This window comes from Danio rerio, chromosome 13, assembly GCF_049306965.1.
Source record: "Danio rerio strain Tuebingen ecotype United States chromosome 13, GRCz12tu, whole genome shotgun sequence".
In the NCBI taxonomy this organism is placed as follows: domain Eukaryota; kingdom Metazoa; phylum Chordata; class Actinopteri; order Cypriniformes; family Danionidae; genus Danio; species Danio rerio.
Window position 1 is genome coordinate 36,616,395 of NC_133188.1, and position 13,670 is coordinate 36,630,064.

The 13,670-nt window shown below is 36.5% G+C and overlaps 1 protein-coding gene across 2 annotated transcripts in view; it reads right to left on the reverse strand.

Annotated features, from left to right (window-relative positions):
- trip11 (thyroid hormone receptor interactor 11) overlaps positions 1-13,670 on the reverse strand; it is a 33,614-nt gene that overhangs the window by 2,554 nt on the left and 17,390 nt on the right. For both annotated transcript variants that reach the window (XM_021480490.3, NM_001278703.1), the window contains exons 14-21: positions 13,458-13,651; positions 10,875-11,038; positions 10,600-10,703; positions 10,398-10,497; positions 4,820-4,901; positions 4,629-4,743; positions 833-955; positions 617-755 (exon numbers count right to left, since the gene is read on the reverse strand). In XM_021480490.3, the coding sequence (XP_021336165.1) occupies positions 617-755; positions 833-955; positions 4,629-4,743; positions 4,820-4,901; positions 10,398-10,497; positions 10,600-10,703; positions 10,875-11,038; positions 13,458-13,651 (1,021 nt within the window). The remainder of the gene's footprint in view (positions 1-616; positions 756-832; positions 956-4,628; positions 4,744-4,819; positions 4,902-10,397; positions 10,498-10,599; positions 10,704-10,874; positions 11,039-13,457; positions 13,652-13,670) is intronic.

Below are 13,670 nucleotides of genomic sequence, written 5' to 3' on the forward strand. Positions count from 1 at the left end.
ATAAAAACTTACAGTTAGTTATATTGCTTTACAATCAGACCTTACCTCTCAAATTAAGTTATTATGAGTGGACAGATATTCAAATTCTACCTTAAATTCAGATTAAAAAATATAAATTTCTAATATGCATCTTAATTTAATGACTGATACCTGGGAAATGTTTGATGTTCAACTTTTATACTATTTTGTCTAAGAAAAATAAACATAACAAAAAATAAATTTAAAAATAATTTTAAAGTGATCATTCTTTTTATAAAATAAACATTTTATTCTGAGATAATGTTGCCATATATAGATTTAAGTTACCAGGGAAGATATTTTAAAGACTTTTATGAACCAGTAGCCATTGACTTCCATAGTAATTTCTCTACGATTCTTGTTTTTCTTTCTATAGAAAAAAAGCTAAATGTTTGAACAGCTTCAGGGTGATTACATTTTCATATTTCATGTTCCTTTCATGTGAAAAGTGGGGGAAATGTTCATGCACATTTTAAAACCAAATATATCAAAACATTTACAAAAGAAATCTAAAAAAAAATAATATGGGCTAATGCCAATAAAGTCCAAAAAACAATGAAAACTGCACTGATACATTATGTTCATCTTGACATTCTACCTGATGCAGGTGTGTTAGCGGTACTCCGGCCAGGAGGGGGCGCACTCAGGGGCTTGATGTCATACATAGGAAGTTTTGGGGCAGGAAGTGCAGGGGAAGACTCTACCTCCAGGAACTTCACGAACATCTCAGAGAAAGACTTTAAAAGATACCAGTGTAAGTGAACCATACACAAGTTAACAATGACTGTGCGTGTGCATAAGTATGTGCGCCCACCGAGTTGAGGCTCTGTGCTTGCGTTGGCCTTTGAGGGGTGTTTGGTACACTCTGAACAGCTCTGCCACCCAGCCAACTCGAGACCCATCCAGTCATCCCACTCTTGACCTCTTCCTTTAACAACTGCAGAAAGAAAAAATCAGTCAGTACTAGGTCAGAGGGAGTATTTATGCTTGTGCTGTGTCTGCTTGTGTGTAAAATAGTATTTTTACCCACTCAGTCATACAAGATAAAACTGTTTAAAGTTCAGTGAGATACCGAATTCCACTGAACAGACTCGACCAGAGCTAATGAATGCAATCTTCAAGTTCAAAACCACTGATTCAGACTTTTTTTTTAACCAAAAAAAAAGCAAACCAAGATTATTTTTAGTCACTAAAGTTGTAAACAGAAGTCTTGAGTGGAAAATTTAATGTACCGCATAAAATATGTGAGAAAGGTGTGGGGAGGACTGGAGAAAGAAAATATGGTTTGAAATGGAAAGTAGATGTGTGTGACCCAGAAACACACACACGTATTTACTTTCCCCCTTTCTTTCTCTCTTCTCTTGGGGCTGTTGGGTAATTCTGCTCACCACTTGCTGAATAGTTGGAGTCGCTCCTGCCAGACCCCAGCCTACTTCTATTGGATTGTGGGTAAGGGAATACTTTTGGTGCAGGACTGGCATGGATCTGTCATCTAATTCAGTTTTGTCTGTCTCTCTGTCTCCCCTCAACTTCCTGATTTCTGCCTGCTGTCTGTCTGTCTAATATTGCTCAATCGCTTTAGCCAAATCCCCTATTTGTACCACTTATCTAGGATTCTATGATAAAAATTGAATTTACAAACAAAATACAAAATGAATCGTCAAACAATTTGCACTTCAGTGACTTCGCTATTTACATTTTTGGGATTTTTTTGCATAATTGGCAAACACAAAAGCCAATCAAAATAAAAAGTGAGGTTTATATAGCATAACAATAAATAAACTGTCATTCATTTGCTGGAGTAAGATTAGGTTTGATATACTTCCAAGGTTAAATTGTACTTTATTTGAAAGTGTATTATTTGGGTTCTCTGTCCACTTTTTGGTTTGACAGTGAAAATTTGCTTCCCTTTCCACTAAAGTCACTTCGGCTGAAAAGAAGATTAGAAAATGGTCGAGGTGCTGTGTTAAAGTTTGTGACTCTTCTAAAGTACACAAATATTACCATGTATTTTTGCAATAATATAATTACATAATAATAATATAATTATAAGTTTGCAGATATTTAGGAAACATGCTAAGTGAACATGCAGTACTCGTTTATGTGAAAAACAATGCTGAAGTCAGATTATTATTATTATTATTATTATTTTTTTTTTTGCTGTAGTCAGATATGTGCATTACGTCTTTGTTTTGGTCATTTAACACACCCAATGCCCGTTTAACTATTTATATTTCAGCACCCAGGATTGCTTTGGTGGAAAACAGTGTATCTGGTACATTCAGACATGAAGGCTCTCAAAATGTGCGTCAGATAAGACGCAGATTCAGAGTTTCACGTAAGGTGGTTATTAATTAGAAAAAATATATAAATATTCTAAACATAAACATTAGGTGAGCAGGTTACATTGTAACCCTGGGTCATAACACGATACATGATGAGATTGGCAGCGATAAGCAACTTGTCCGTTTGCAATAGACTAAACATGAAAGAAATTTAAATACAGCCATTCAGAAGCACAGAATATAACTGCACTCCAATGAAATGTTAAGGTTTATAATCTAATTAATACATATCAAACATCTTTAACATTAAATGTAGATGCTGAATCACTGATAAGTGTTGGTTTGCATTGTTTCACAGTTCTAAGGTTCAATTTCAAATGATTTATTTTATTTTCATGATCTGAGGTAAACTCTGCTGCTGCTGCTTTCAGTAGTATGGCAATAAATGTCATGGAAAAATTATTCCTTCATTGCTTTAATTTAAAACACAATATAAATCAGCCTTCAGGTTCCATAGTCTGGCACACTCCTGCTGGTCCCTAATCTGGCAACCTGCTCTTGTGTGTGCTTTGAACCAGGCATGCAATACCTAGTTCAACTACTGGGTGTCAAACTTACATACTGCACCTTCTATAGGGTATATGCCGAGCTAGTGCTGTTCCCATGCTGATACACTTCCGGTGACCTGTTATTGTGAACTTTTTTCCATTTTATACGGTTCCTTATACAGCATCGATGTTGTAATGTCATTAAAATACATTCAGTTAAATAAACTTTAGCATTTATTTAGTTGCTCAAGCATAAAGCGAGACAAAAAGCTGTTCACTCGAACGAGCCCGTCAGAATCGGCAGGCTAACGCAGAAGCTCCATTGAATATACTGGGGTAAAAATAAATGCTCATATTATAAAGATATGGCGGGGGAAATGTAATTTAATGCAGTGCTTCTTGTACAATCTGAGACGCACTTTAAATCGGATATCACTCAGCCAGTGGAGATTGCTGATTTTTAAAGAAAACAGACCTTAAACGCACCGGATTTTGCATTGGCATTCAATTCGCCGGAAGCGCTTAACCCAGGTTACTGGCAAATTAAAAGTCCTATTAGCATGCTTCGGCATATACCCCATTCTGCATATACACCTAGATATATTGTGCAGCTAAATTCCGCCATATTATTGTTTGTTGAAACTTTAACTACAGATACCACAGTAACTTTTTCCTGTTTTGATGAGTTTTAGTTGAAGAACTAACAGTAATTCTAAATAGACACAATTTTCATCTAAATGCTGAACATTTTAGGCATTCTGGGGTTCTGAAAATGCTTAGTTTTAATATAGGTTTAAAAACTAGAATTTTTAAAAAACAGAAATTATGCAAAAGTGTGCAGTTCAGTTCTGGTACGCAACGCTCACTTTTTTACAACCCAATTGATTCTCAAATGTAAAAGTAAAAAGGCTTGCAAAGGATTGCAGTGCAATTTGTTGCAAAAGGAAAAACACTGTACAGATTTTGCCCCTTCGAGGATAATGGCTAAAAGTGTCTAGTGTTTTCCAAGAAAAAATGAAGCCACATCCTGCTTTATCATCAGAACTGATCTGTATTAGTTATTGAGAAATTCAGCCCCACCAGGATCTAAATGCAAAAACAGCTTGTCCAACAGAAAACAAATCAGCCCTATTAGCAGGCAGCCAAATGAATGTGGTCATATGCGTGCAAGGTTTCGGGGACATTGACATGTCGTTTAGTACAGGCCGTCCTACCAAAAGCAGAATTCTCGATATCCAGATTACCAGCGTGAGCCGAACGCAACTTGAAGTCTTCCTTCAAAGCACTCAAAACAAAAACCTTTTTCAACAAGACCAGCGTGGGCAGCTTAAGGCTTGTGCCAAATTAAACACATGAGGTAAGATGAGTGGAAAAATCTTTTTAACATCTGATGGAAACCCTCATGCGGACATCAAACACGAGATAATTGTAAAAAAAAAAAAATTAGAAGCAGGGCGGAGATCCTGAGGAGTCAAGAGGTTGAGTATTACACTTAACAGTCACGTTTCAGGGGTGAGACAAGGACTGGAACAGAGCCACACTTGAGAGTGATGAAAGCAAGAGGAATTTCACAACTAGGGTCAGACAGAAATGAGGAGGAAATGACAAAATGCGAAGGAGGCTGCTCTTCATCTCTAAAAAATGGGACACTACAACGTTTGATGAATGTAAATATGAGGATCCGAGTAGATTTGCATTTGCAAAGAGGAATAGTTGTGTTTTAAAAGGGAGTATAGAGAGGAATTTACAGAATGAGAAGCAGAGATCGCTGACCCACCTGGCCCACCTCATCTCGGTCCAAGCCAAGCACATTACCCATAAGCCTCAGCACCTCGCCACGCTTATTTTGGGGGGTGTGGAAGTAGCCCAGGTAAAGATTCTTCATCAAAACCCTGTCAAAAGTTAAACATGTTGGATGATATTTCACAGGAACGCCCTTTTTAAAATATTAGAATGTTTTGGACTTACTTATCCACTTTGCCTTCAGTGGTGTTCAGGAGGTTCATGAGTTTCCTCTGAGCCTCTTCCAACATCTCCTGTCTCACTTCCACTGTTAAACACATTCAAGCACAAGTTGTTACAGCATTTGGTTACATTTTCTTCATTATGTATTGCTGTCATAGGTAGAATTTAGGTCTACTTGAGGTTTGTCTAAAACAAACCCATTAATAAAGACAAAAAATGTTACTTTGTTAGGCTTCTTGTAGATGTGGCACCTTTATTTTTTGTTTGTTTCCACACAATATTCAAATTTCAGATAAAGTCTGTTCTCTGAAACCCTCAATTCAACATAAAACCTAAACAACATCTACGATTTATAAAAAAGAAATTAGAACAAGAGTTTTCAACGCTGATGTTTCTTGATCACCAAATCAGCAAATTAAAATGATTCTTGAACGATCATGGCATTGAAGTGCTTAAGTAATGACTTGTTAATTTTAATTTTGTAATAGAGCAGTTCCAGATTTATGGAAGTGACCGTAGCTGGGGTGAAAACTTGTTGCAGTTGAACAGATGTTGCATTGTGATTGCAGCATTGTGTGAAGCTCAGGGGTTATGTTTACCTATCATCTCACAGCGCCTTTGATATTTTTGTAATTATTGAACTACAAAAAGCAAAAGCTTCACGTTGAGCCCAAAAGGAAGGCAAATATCAATGCAGTCTTTGTTGTTGATGCTCTGGTTTAACGAATTGCCTTCTGAGCAACTAATTTCTGCTCGAGACACATTTATTGTTTATTTTTAACCATTAACAAGACCTCATTATAATGATTTCTTTATTATCCTTTGCTTTTTCATGGTGGTTACCCAGTAGATCTTTTTTTAGAACTTTAATTACAACTTCTGAAGTGGGAAATAAAAAGTCAACAACAAAGAAATAAAAGAATTAATTTCCCTCTTTGAAAAGTTGATAAATCCAGTTTAAATAGCAATGTACACTCACTGGCCACTTCATTAGGTACACCTTACTGGTACCAGGTTGGACCCCCTTTTGCCTTCAGAACTGCCTTAATCTTTCATGGCATAGATTCAACAAGGTACTTGAAATATCCCTCAGAAATTTTGGTCCATCAATTGGTACTAATGGGCCCAAAGTGTGCCAAGAAAATATCCCCCACAATATTACACCACTACCACCAGCCTCAACTGTTGACGCCAAATTCTCTCTAAGATTTGGCTCTCTATTAATTAAAAATGTTTATTTTATTAGAATTTTTTGGCATTTATGAGGGTAAAGCTTCATTATGGACGTGACATCTCTCTGTTACAGATGTGAAATTGGTACTTGTGTGACTTTGGTAAATAAAATACGATGACAGAAACATTTTTTTGGAATTTGTATACAGTACTGTAACAAACAACTTAAAAACGGTTTTGTTATTTGACTGTTTTTCTCATGGCATGGTTTACATTTGTATGGAATTGCTCAGTACAATATTAAGACCTGGCAGCGATTCCTTTAAAAATAATAATAGTAATAATATTTTCAATTTACAGCACACTCCTCACAAAGTTATAAGCCACCTCCAAGCGACGTTTATTTTTAGCTGAAGCCAGTTTTACAAAGTGAGTGTTCATTTTTGTGGTATACCACTTAGTTATGCGTTAATGCAAACAGCAGAGAATAAGTGTTTGCGTAGGGCTATTAAGTAAGTGTGTGCGCACCTTAATATAAACAGTAATAACACTGGTATGGGCTTAAAGTATGTCTGGGAATGTCTCGTGGAGAAATAACAAAGAAGTGTGACAAGCTCTAAATGCCTTTATCATCAACACCCTTCGCAAGTCCAGACCGTTTGGCGATACGGCTCCTGAGAATTTTCCTGAGAGTTTTCCCCTGAGAATTTACCTCCAGGGACCACAGGAACAAAGCGATAAGAGAGGGTGAAAGAGTTCCCGACTGTGCTAAACACCTTGGAATGTCTGTCGGCTGCACTTGTGCTGTGCTAAGCAAAAATGAACCGTTTTCTATCATACTGTCTCCGTTCTCTTCAGTCGTCCTTTGACAGATGCAGTAAAAAATCCCAGCACTCATCTCTCACCCTCCTCTACTGCTCTGACCGACAGCAGTGCATTGTGGATTTGTGGCTTGATATGAACAGAGAAGAAAGAGATGGCTGAGACAGAAAGACTGGGTGGATGGAAAAAGAGAATCTCAGTCTACACAGTTAGGCTATACTGACGTGCCATAAATCATAAGAGAGGAGATGCAAAAGAATGCTAAACATCTATACCATTTACAGACCTTCCTACTCTCTATCTCTCTTTCACTAATGCACATGTATCTGCATAGATATTAATCAAGCTTAAACCACTACATAAAGCACAGTCATGAGCATCATTTAATGGTTCCCAATCTTCCTAGCTCATTTGAGGTTTATAAGTCTCTTCAGAAAAAGATGTTGCTTATTGTGCAACTTAAAATACATATGAAACTTTTTTATGTAGTCTAAATGTTTCATGGCTTTACGTCTTATGTAATGAACACTACGTTGTTCTTAAATGTGGTATATGGATTACGGATGATTCAGAAATCCTTGTTATTTGTGCATCTTGCCACAATCTGATATTGTTTTACTAAGCCAAAGATATAATATTTGCAGATACCTTCGAATTAGGTAGCCTTATAATTCAATTTAATGTTATATTGATCAAGATATAGACTATAGGTTTTTAGACTTGTTTGCAATCAGACAATACCTACCGATCAGGACTCGAATATATATCTATATTCATTCTCAAAAAAACCTGATCGCACATCCCTAATATTAGGTGCCTATCTTACAGTGCCAGTTACAGTATTAACTCACAAAAGCAACCAGAGTGTAATGGGCAAATCTTAATTAGAAAAAAAAACAAAAACACAATTGAGATGCTCTAGTTGAAAAAAAATACATCTTAATATAAAACATACATCTGAAAAAGACGGAAATAAAAATATAAACAATTATAATAAATGTGTGTATATATATATATATATATATATATATATATATATATATATATATATATATATATATATATATATATATATATATATATATTAATCTATTAAGAAGTAATTTTATCAATTATAAAATTATACTTTATGCACACATTTCGAGAGAATTTCATCTGGTACTAGCAACCCTTACAAATGATATGGGTTTTGTTTGTTAACCTTTTATCTCAAATATAAATATTTCCAAACGAATGATGTGTATCAGAATGCAAAGGACCAACAAACAGCTTGAGTCAGTGCTAATACTTTTTTGCCATTAGGATTTACTAAAGATGTGCAGAGAAGCATTAGTGCTGAGAGGGCACGGACACAGACTTATCCAGTTAACTAATACTGTTAAGACAAAAAAAAGTTATCCAGCCTCTGTGTTGTTAGATGATCAGCTGTTTCTGTTAGACATTGCTCAGCTTTTGCTGCTTTAGACATTATAATCATGAGCTGCAAAGATTTTCATCAACTAATACTTTAGTTGTTGCATCCCAATCTGGCACTCATGTAGATGGTGTGGTGTGAGTAACGTGGCAAAATCTTGCTCTCCCTCATGAAGCCAATACGGAAGTGAAACTGCAATTCATCAACTAACCATTAGGGGCTGGCTCCAGAAACTCCAGATGTCAACTGACTGCTATGCTAAATTGGCCAATTTTACAGCTGATAAATTATATATATGGTTCAAAAGATGGTTTTGATACACATAGCTAATATTACCCTTCATGACAACTGTGAGGGGGTGAATGTTTTTATAACTCATTTGTTTTATTTATAATAAGTGCACAATTAAGGGCGCGGCGACTTGAAAGACAGTTAGGTTTCGCTGGTTTGCTGTGTGAACTTAATTGTGCTCACAAACCATTCAAGTGGCCTTCATTTCCCATGCGAGTGAAATTCTTATTCTTAAAAGTTCTGGAACTGTCACCTGAAATGTTGTAGTACAGTGTTATGCTAACACCCTGCCTCTTTTCCCATGTTTGGTTACCCTAGGTCAGAGTGATAACGTGCGAACAAAATGGCGACGATTGCCCACGCCCACTTGTAGCTTATTTTGCGCTCTTCAGAAATCTATGGGTGACGTCAAGGATACTACATCCATATTTTTTTACAGTCTATGGACAATGTGTGTGTTGGTAGTAAATTAATAATAAACTGAAAAAATATAAAAATTGTAGTGTGTCTAAATTAATCAAAAATGTATTCTAAAATCAATATTTTCTGCAAACCAGTGATGCATTGTAATATTAAAAAATCTTAAGATCAACATACCAATCCATAACAATGTATCATATCAGTGATAGTAGCCATTAAAAGGCAGCTATGGTGAAATATCTACTTTTCAAGCTGTTTGGACAGACATAGGTAGTGTATAGACTGTCATATTGGGGTGATATAAACACACACAGTCCTTCTTTTTTCAATTCAACAACATAAAAACGGTAGATCAATTGGAGCGGTTTTCAGTGCGATCCCCCCGCCCAAAGAATTGATTGACAGCTGTGTATTAACATGTCCCGGTGATAACGTGTATGATCATATCAACAAGACCAGACGTGCGCAAAGCAACCAGAAATAAAAGGTCTGTTCAGTTTGCTAGGATCATCAACCATCATCAAATGTGATCAAGAGTAAGTTTAAATGTTTTAAAAGTGCACATGTGTAATCAATCACAGCGATTTACTTCAGCTTTACTTCATCACTGCAGCCGCATGTCAGAACAATTATAAAAGAAGACACTTCAATCCCGCTTTGTGGATGTTAAATCAGGATTATTTTGCAGTGGATATTAACCTGTATTCTTTCACATTTGCACGCAAAAAGAGTGCAAAGCTAAACGCGCTGCGACTGTGTGTGTGTGTCAGCGCTGTCTGTGTGTGTGCGTGAACTTTGTAACAACATTGTGTGCGACCCATCGTTGCAACTCCACAACAAATGCACCAAATACTCATTGGTAAAGTTCTTACTGTAGTATTTATTACAAACTCTATGTGAGATCTGCTTCCTTTATGTCTGCATGTTGTCTGAGGCAGCCGAGGGAGGAGATTAAGGCACACAGAAAGGCACGTAGAAATGGTGGGCTGGAAAGACTAGCCTTAAAGGCGCAGTACAACAAACCTGCTACCCAATGCTAAAAGGTATAAAACAGAAACTTACAAAAGGTATAATAAAAAATCTGATGGGTGTTTTGAGCTGAAACTTTACAGACAAATTCTGGAGACATAAAAGACTTATTTTAAATATTATTCTGAAAAAAGGAGTAACCTAGGTGCCCTTTAAGTGAACTGCCTGTCAGACAAACTTACTGTTTGTGTTCACGAAATAGACAAGAGAATTAATGTCATTTAATGCCCTGAAATACACACGGTAAAGTTCAATTTGGAAAACAACACTGGTGTCATAATTACAGCAGAAATACCAACGGAATTATCTTTGCCAATATGTGGGGGTTTTGAATAATGTGCTAGACAACAAGGCGCCTTTACATGGTGGAGAACTGCTGTCCTAGCTCAACAGGAATCAAAATGTAGAGCTGATTTCAGCATTCTGCCTCACCTTGTTTGTTCAGGTCTTCTATCTGCTCATCTTTGAGGTCCAGCTGGTCAGTGAGGCGAGAGGCAGATTCTAGAGCTGCGTTCGCTTCATCCAGGTTTATCTAAGTTTACAGATGTAGATATTGAGCATTAATGTACTGTGTATATCCACACAAACACAGTTCAGAAAGTAGAGCTTAGTGTACATGACTGTTTAAACTGACTCGAAGAGCAGCCGCAATTTCTTCAAGACTTTCTGCTTTATTTCTCCACTCCATTTTCTCTCTCTTGTGTTTTTCCAGTTCTGCTGAGTACATGGCTTTTTCTTCTGTAAAGACATATACACATGTCAGTTTTACTCAAGATTTATTGCAGATTTCCATTTTAATTAAAAAATCTTATAATCAGAATTTGTAATATCTTTAATGTTCATTATTCTGTACAAAATATTTTGTTTATATAAAATACACTAAACTGAACAGCAAAACACAGGTCTTGCCTTGTTGGAACTGCTCTAGCACCATCTGCAGGTTAGAGAGTGACACTGCATACTGGTTGACCTGATCTTGAGAAGCTCGGAGCTGAATAAGAGCTTCATCTCTCTGTCTGACAGCACCGTTCAGCTGCTCCTGAAGAGACTCCACCTGAAAGCTTGCCTGTTGACTGAAACACACACAGTTTGAGACATTAGTGAAGCTGAACCAATGCAACAGTCTACATTTGTTTACGTAAAGTCCAAAGTATACTTCAGTTTTAAACAGCTTTTAAAAATATACACCAATTAATTAGCGACACCAGAAAAACGCTTGTGCACCAGATTACTATTGTCATACTGGAATCTGAGTTTATTCTGAAATAGTGAGCAACAACAATGTCTTTGAAGTCATTTACACTTGAGTTGAAGCAGGGGTGGCATAATGGGAAAGTTTAGATGATTCCAAAAGCCTTGTTCATTAATAATGTATAGTTGTGTAGTATGAGAGTAATTATGAAACAAACATTGCTACTTTTTTTTACACCTTTACATACACTTGTCATTTTATATATCCGCATTCACTATTTGTGTCTATTTTTTTAAATTCATTTATATTTATCTGTTTTTGTCCTGTCTCTGTCATCCTGTTGCACTGTAGAAGCTTCTGTCACAAAAACTAATTTCTTGTATGTGTGATTATACCTGGCAATAAAGCTCTTTCTAATACCGATTCTGATTGAAGGCAAAATAATTAGCTCTCCAGCAGAATTGTAACTCTTTTAAAAGTGCTGATTAATGCAGAAGATTTTTTTCCAATACATTTTTCAGCCATTTGTTTTGTAACTAACTGCTAACAGCTCATTTATTTTGTCTTTGCCACGATGACATAACATATTTTAAAAAGATGCTAGTATTCAGCTTAAAGTGCAATTCTAAGGTTTATATAGATTGATCAGGTTAAATAGGAAGGTTAATTAGGCAAATTACTGAATAACAGTGATTTGTTCTGTAATCCAGCCCTGGGGTTTTCAAACTTTTAGGATACACATCCCCCCAAGTTTTTCAAATTTCACTCGCGCCCTCCAGGCACCCCTCCCTCGACCCAAAATTATAATGCATGTGCAAACATCATTCACATATTACATATTGCGTCTAAAGTGTGTAGTATTAATTACATTGAAACATAAATATATAGCTTGCCTGGTTCAGTGTGATGGCTGAGCCTGTTTCTGTAAGGACAACATGCTAATCTGTGGTTAGATTCCTGACACTACTAGCCATAAATCATCTTCCACTGTCAATAAGTGTGAGCCATAGCGTACATGCAAAAAATGTTAAGTATTAAGACAATACTTTGATTAAAAGTGTGCCATATAAACGGCGATATTTGATTACCTTAATTCGTCTAAAGTCATAACTGAACTAAACAGAAATGGAATTAAGACATGAGTTTGCATATGTTATTGGCATTATTGAAGTAAACACCGCAATCCAACTATTACCATGATGTAGGACATTTTGCCGAAAAGATCTACACACACAAGATCAATAAACACAGCTGTCAGTAAAGGATTGCACACGCATGCACGCACACACAATGAAATGCAGAGGTTTTTTTTTCTGCTTTCCATTCGGCTTTCCATTAAAACAACACTCCTCCACCAATCTTTACTTTATATTCGCATCTAATACCCCAGTTTGTCACAGGGGCGTGAATGAAATGTTCATGAGAGAAAGTGAAACTTGAAACGAACTGCAGTAAAGTCGAAAAACTAAAGATGAAACACCCAAAATCACATGAGCCTCTGCAGGAAACGCAAATAGCCTGGTGACGCAACATTCATAAAGCACTTCACGTAACACCTTAATTATATTACTGTCTTATTAAGGCAAATAACTAGTCAGTAGTGTCTTCAAAGTAAGTGAAAGATCCATTTTTTTGTAAGACAGCTCACCGGTTTGACGGGTTTTCACCTTCAATCATTTTATAAAACACGTGCTCCATTTTATTTGTATATATTTTACTGGAACGCATTAACTCTACAGGTGCCTGTAGGTTAGCTGTGGAGCAAACATTAATCATATTCCCTTTAGTGGACGCATAAAAATAGTCATCATAATTTACTTGAGTGCACGACTCAATGTCTCGCAACCCCCTTAAAAGGGGCTGGCGCACCCCTCCCCTCCCACAGTTTGAAAACCCCTGATCTAGCCAATTGAAGAGGAAAAATCTTAAGTGAGCTATTAATATTGATACTTAAATTATTATTATTTTTATTACAATTTAGTTTTTTCCAACTAAACTAAAAGAAATAAGAAAACAAACATAAACGAAATACTGTGAAAATGTCCTTGCTCATTTAAACAAAGAATATTTGAAAAATAATAAAGATTTCACAGGAGGGCTAATAATAATGTAAATGTACACTTTTGGCTTCAGAGGTTTTGCAGCAGACCAGAGTATGTGTGGTATCACATATGTTAATTATAATAACAATAATAATAATCATTATAATAACAATACAAAAATTTGGAAAAATAAAAAAGACTAGTGACGGGAAGGGGTTTGGACCAAGCAATTGCATCCTCAGACTAAAAGAGACTTACCTTGCACTCTCCACGGCATTAGAGGACGACGTGAGCCGCTCGTCCAGCAGCGTTACTCTGCGTCTCAGCTCTGCCTCTCTGTCCTGAGCTGATAAAGCCTCCCGTGTGTATGAATCCTCAATCTCTAACAGGTGATTGCGCAATCTCTCCACCTCCTGCTTCAGCCGCTGCTCTTTATCGCGAGTATGCTGGAGCTACAGGCAGACAGGAGAA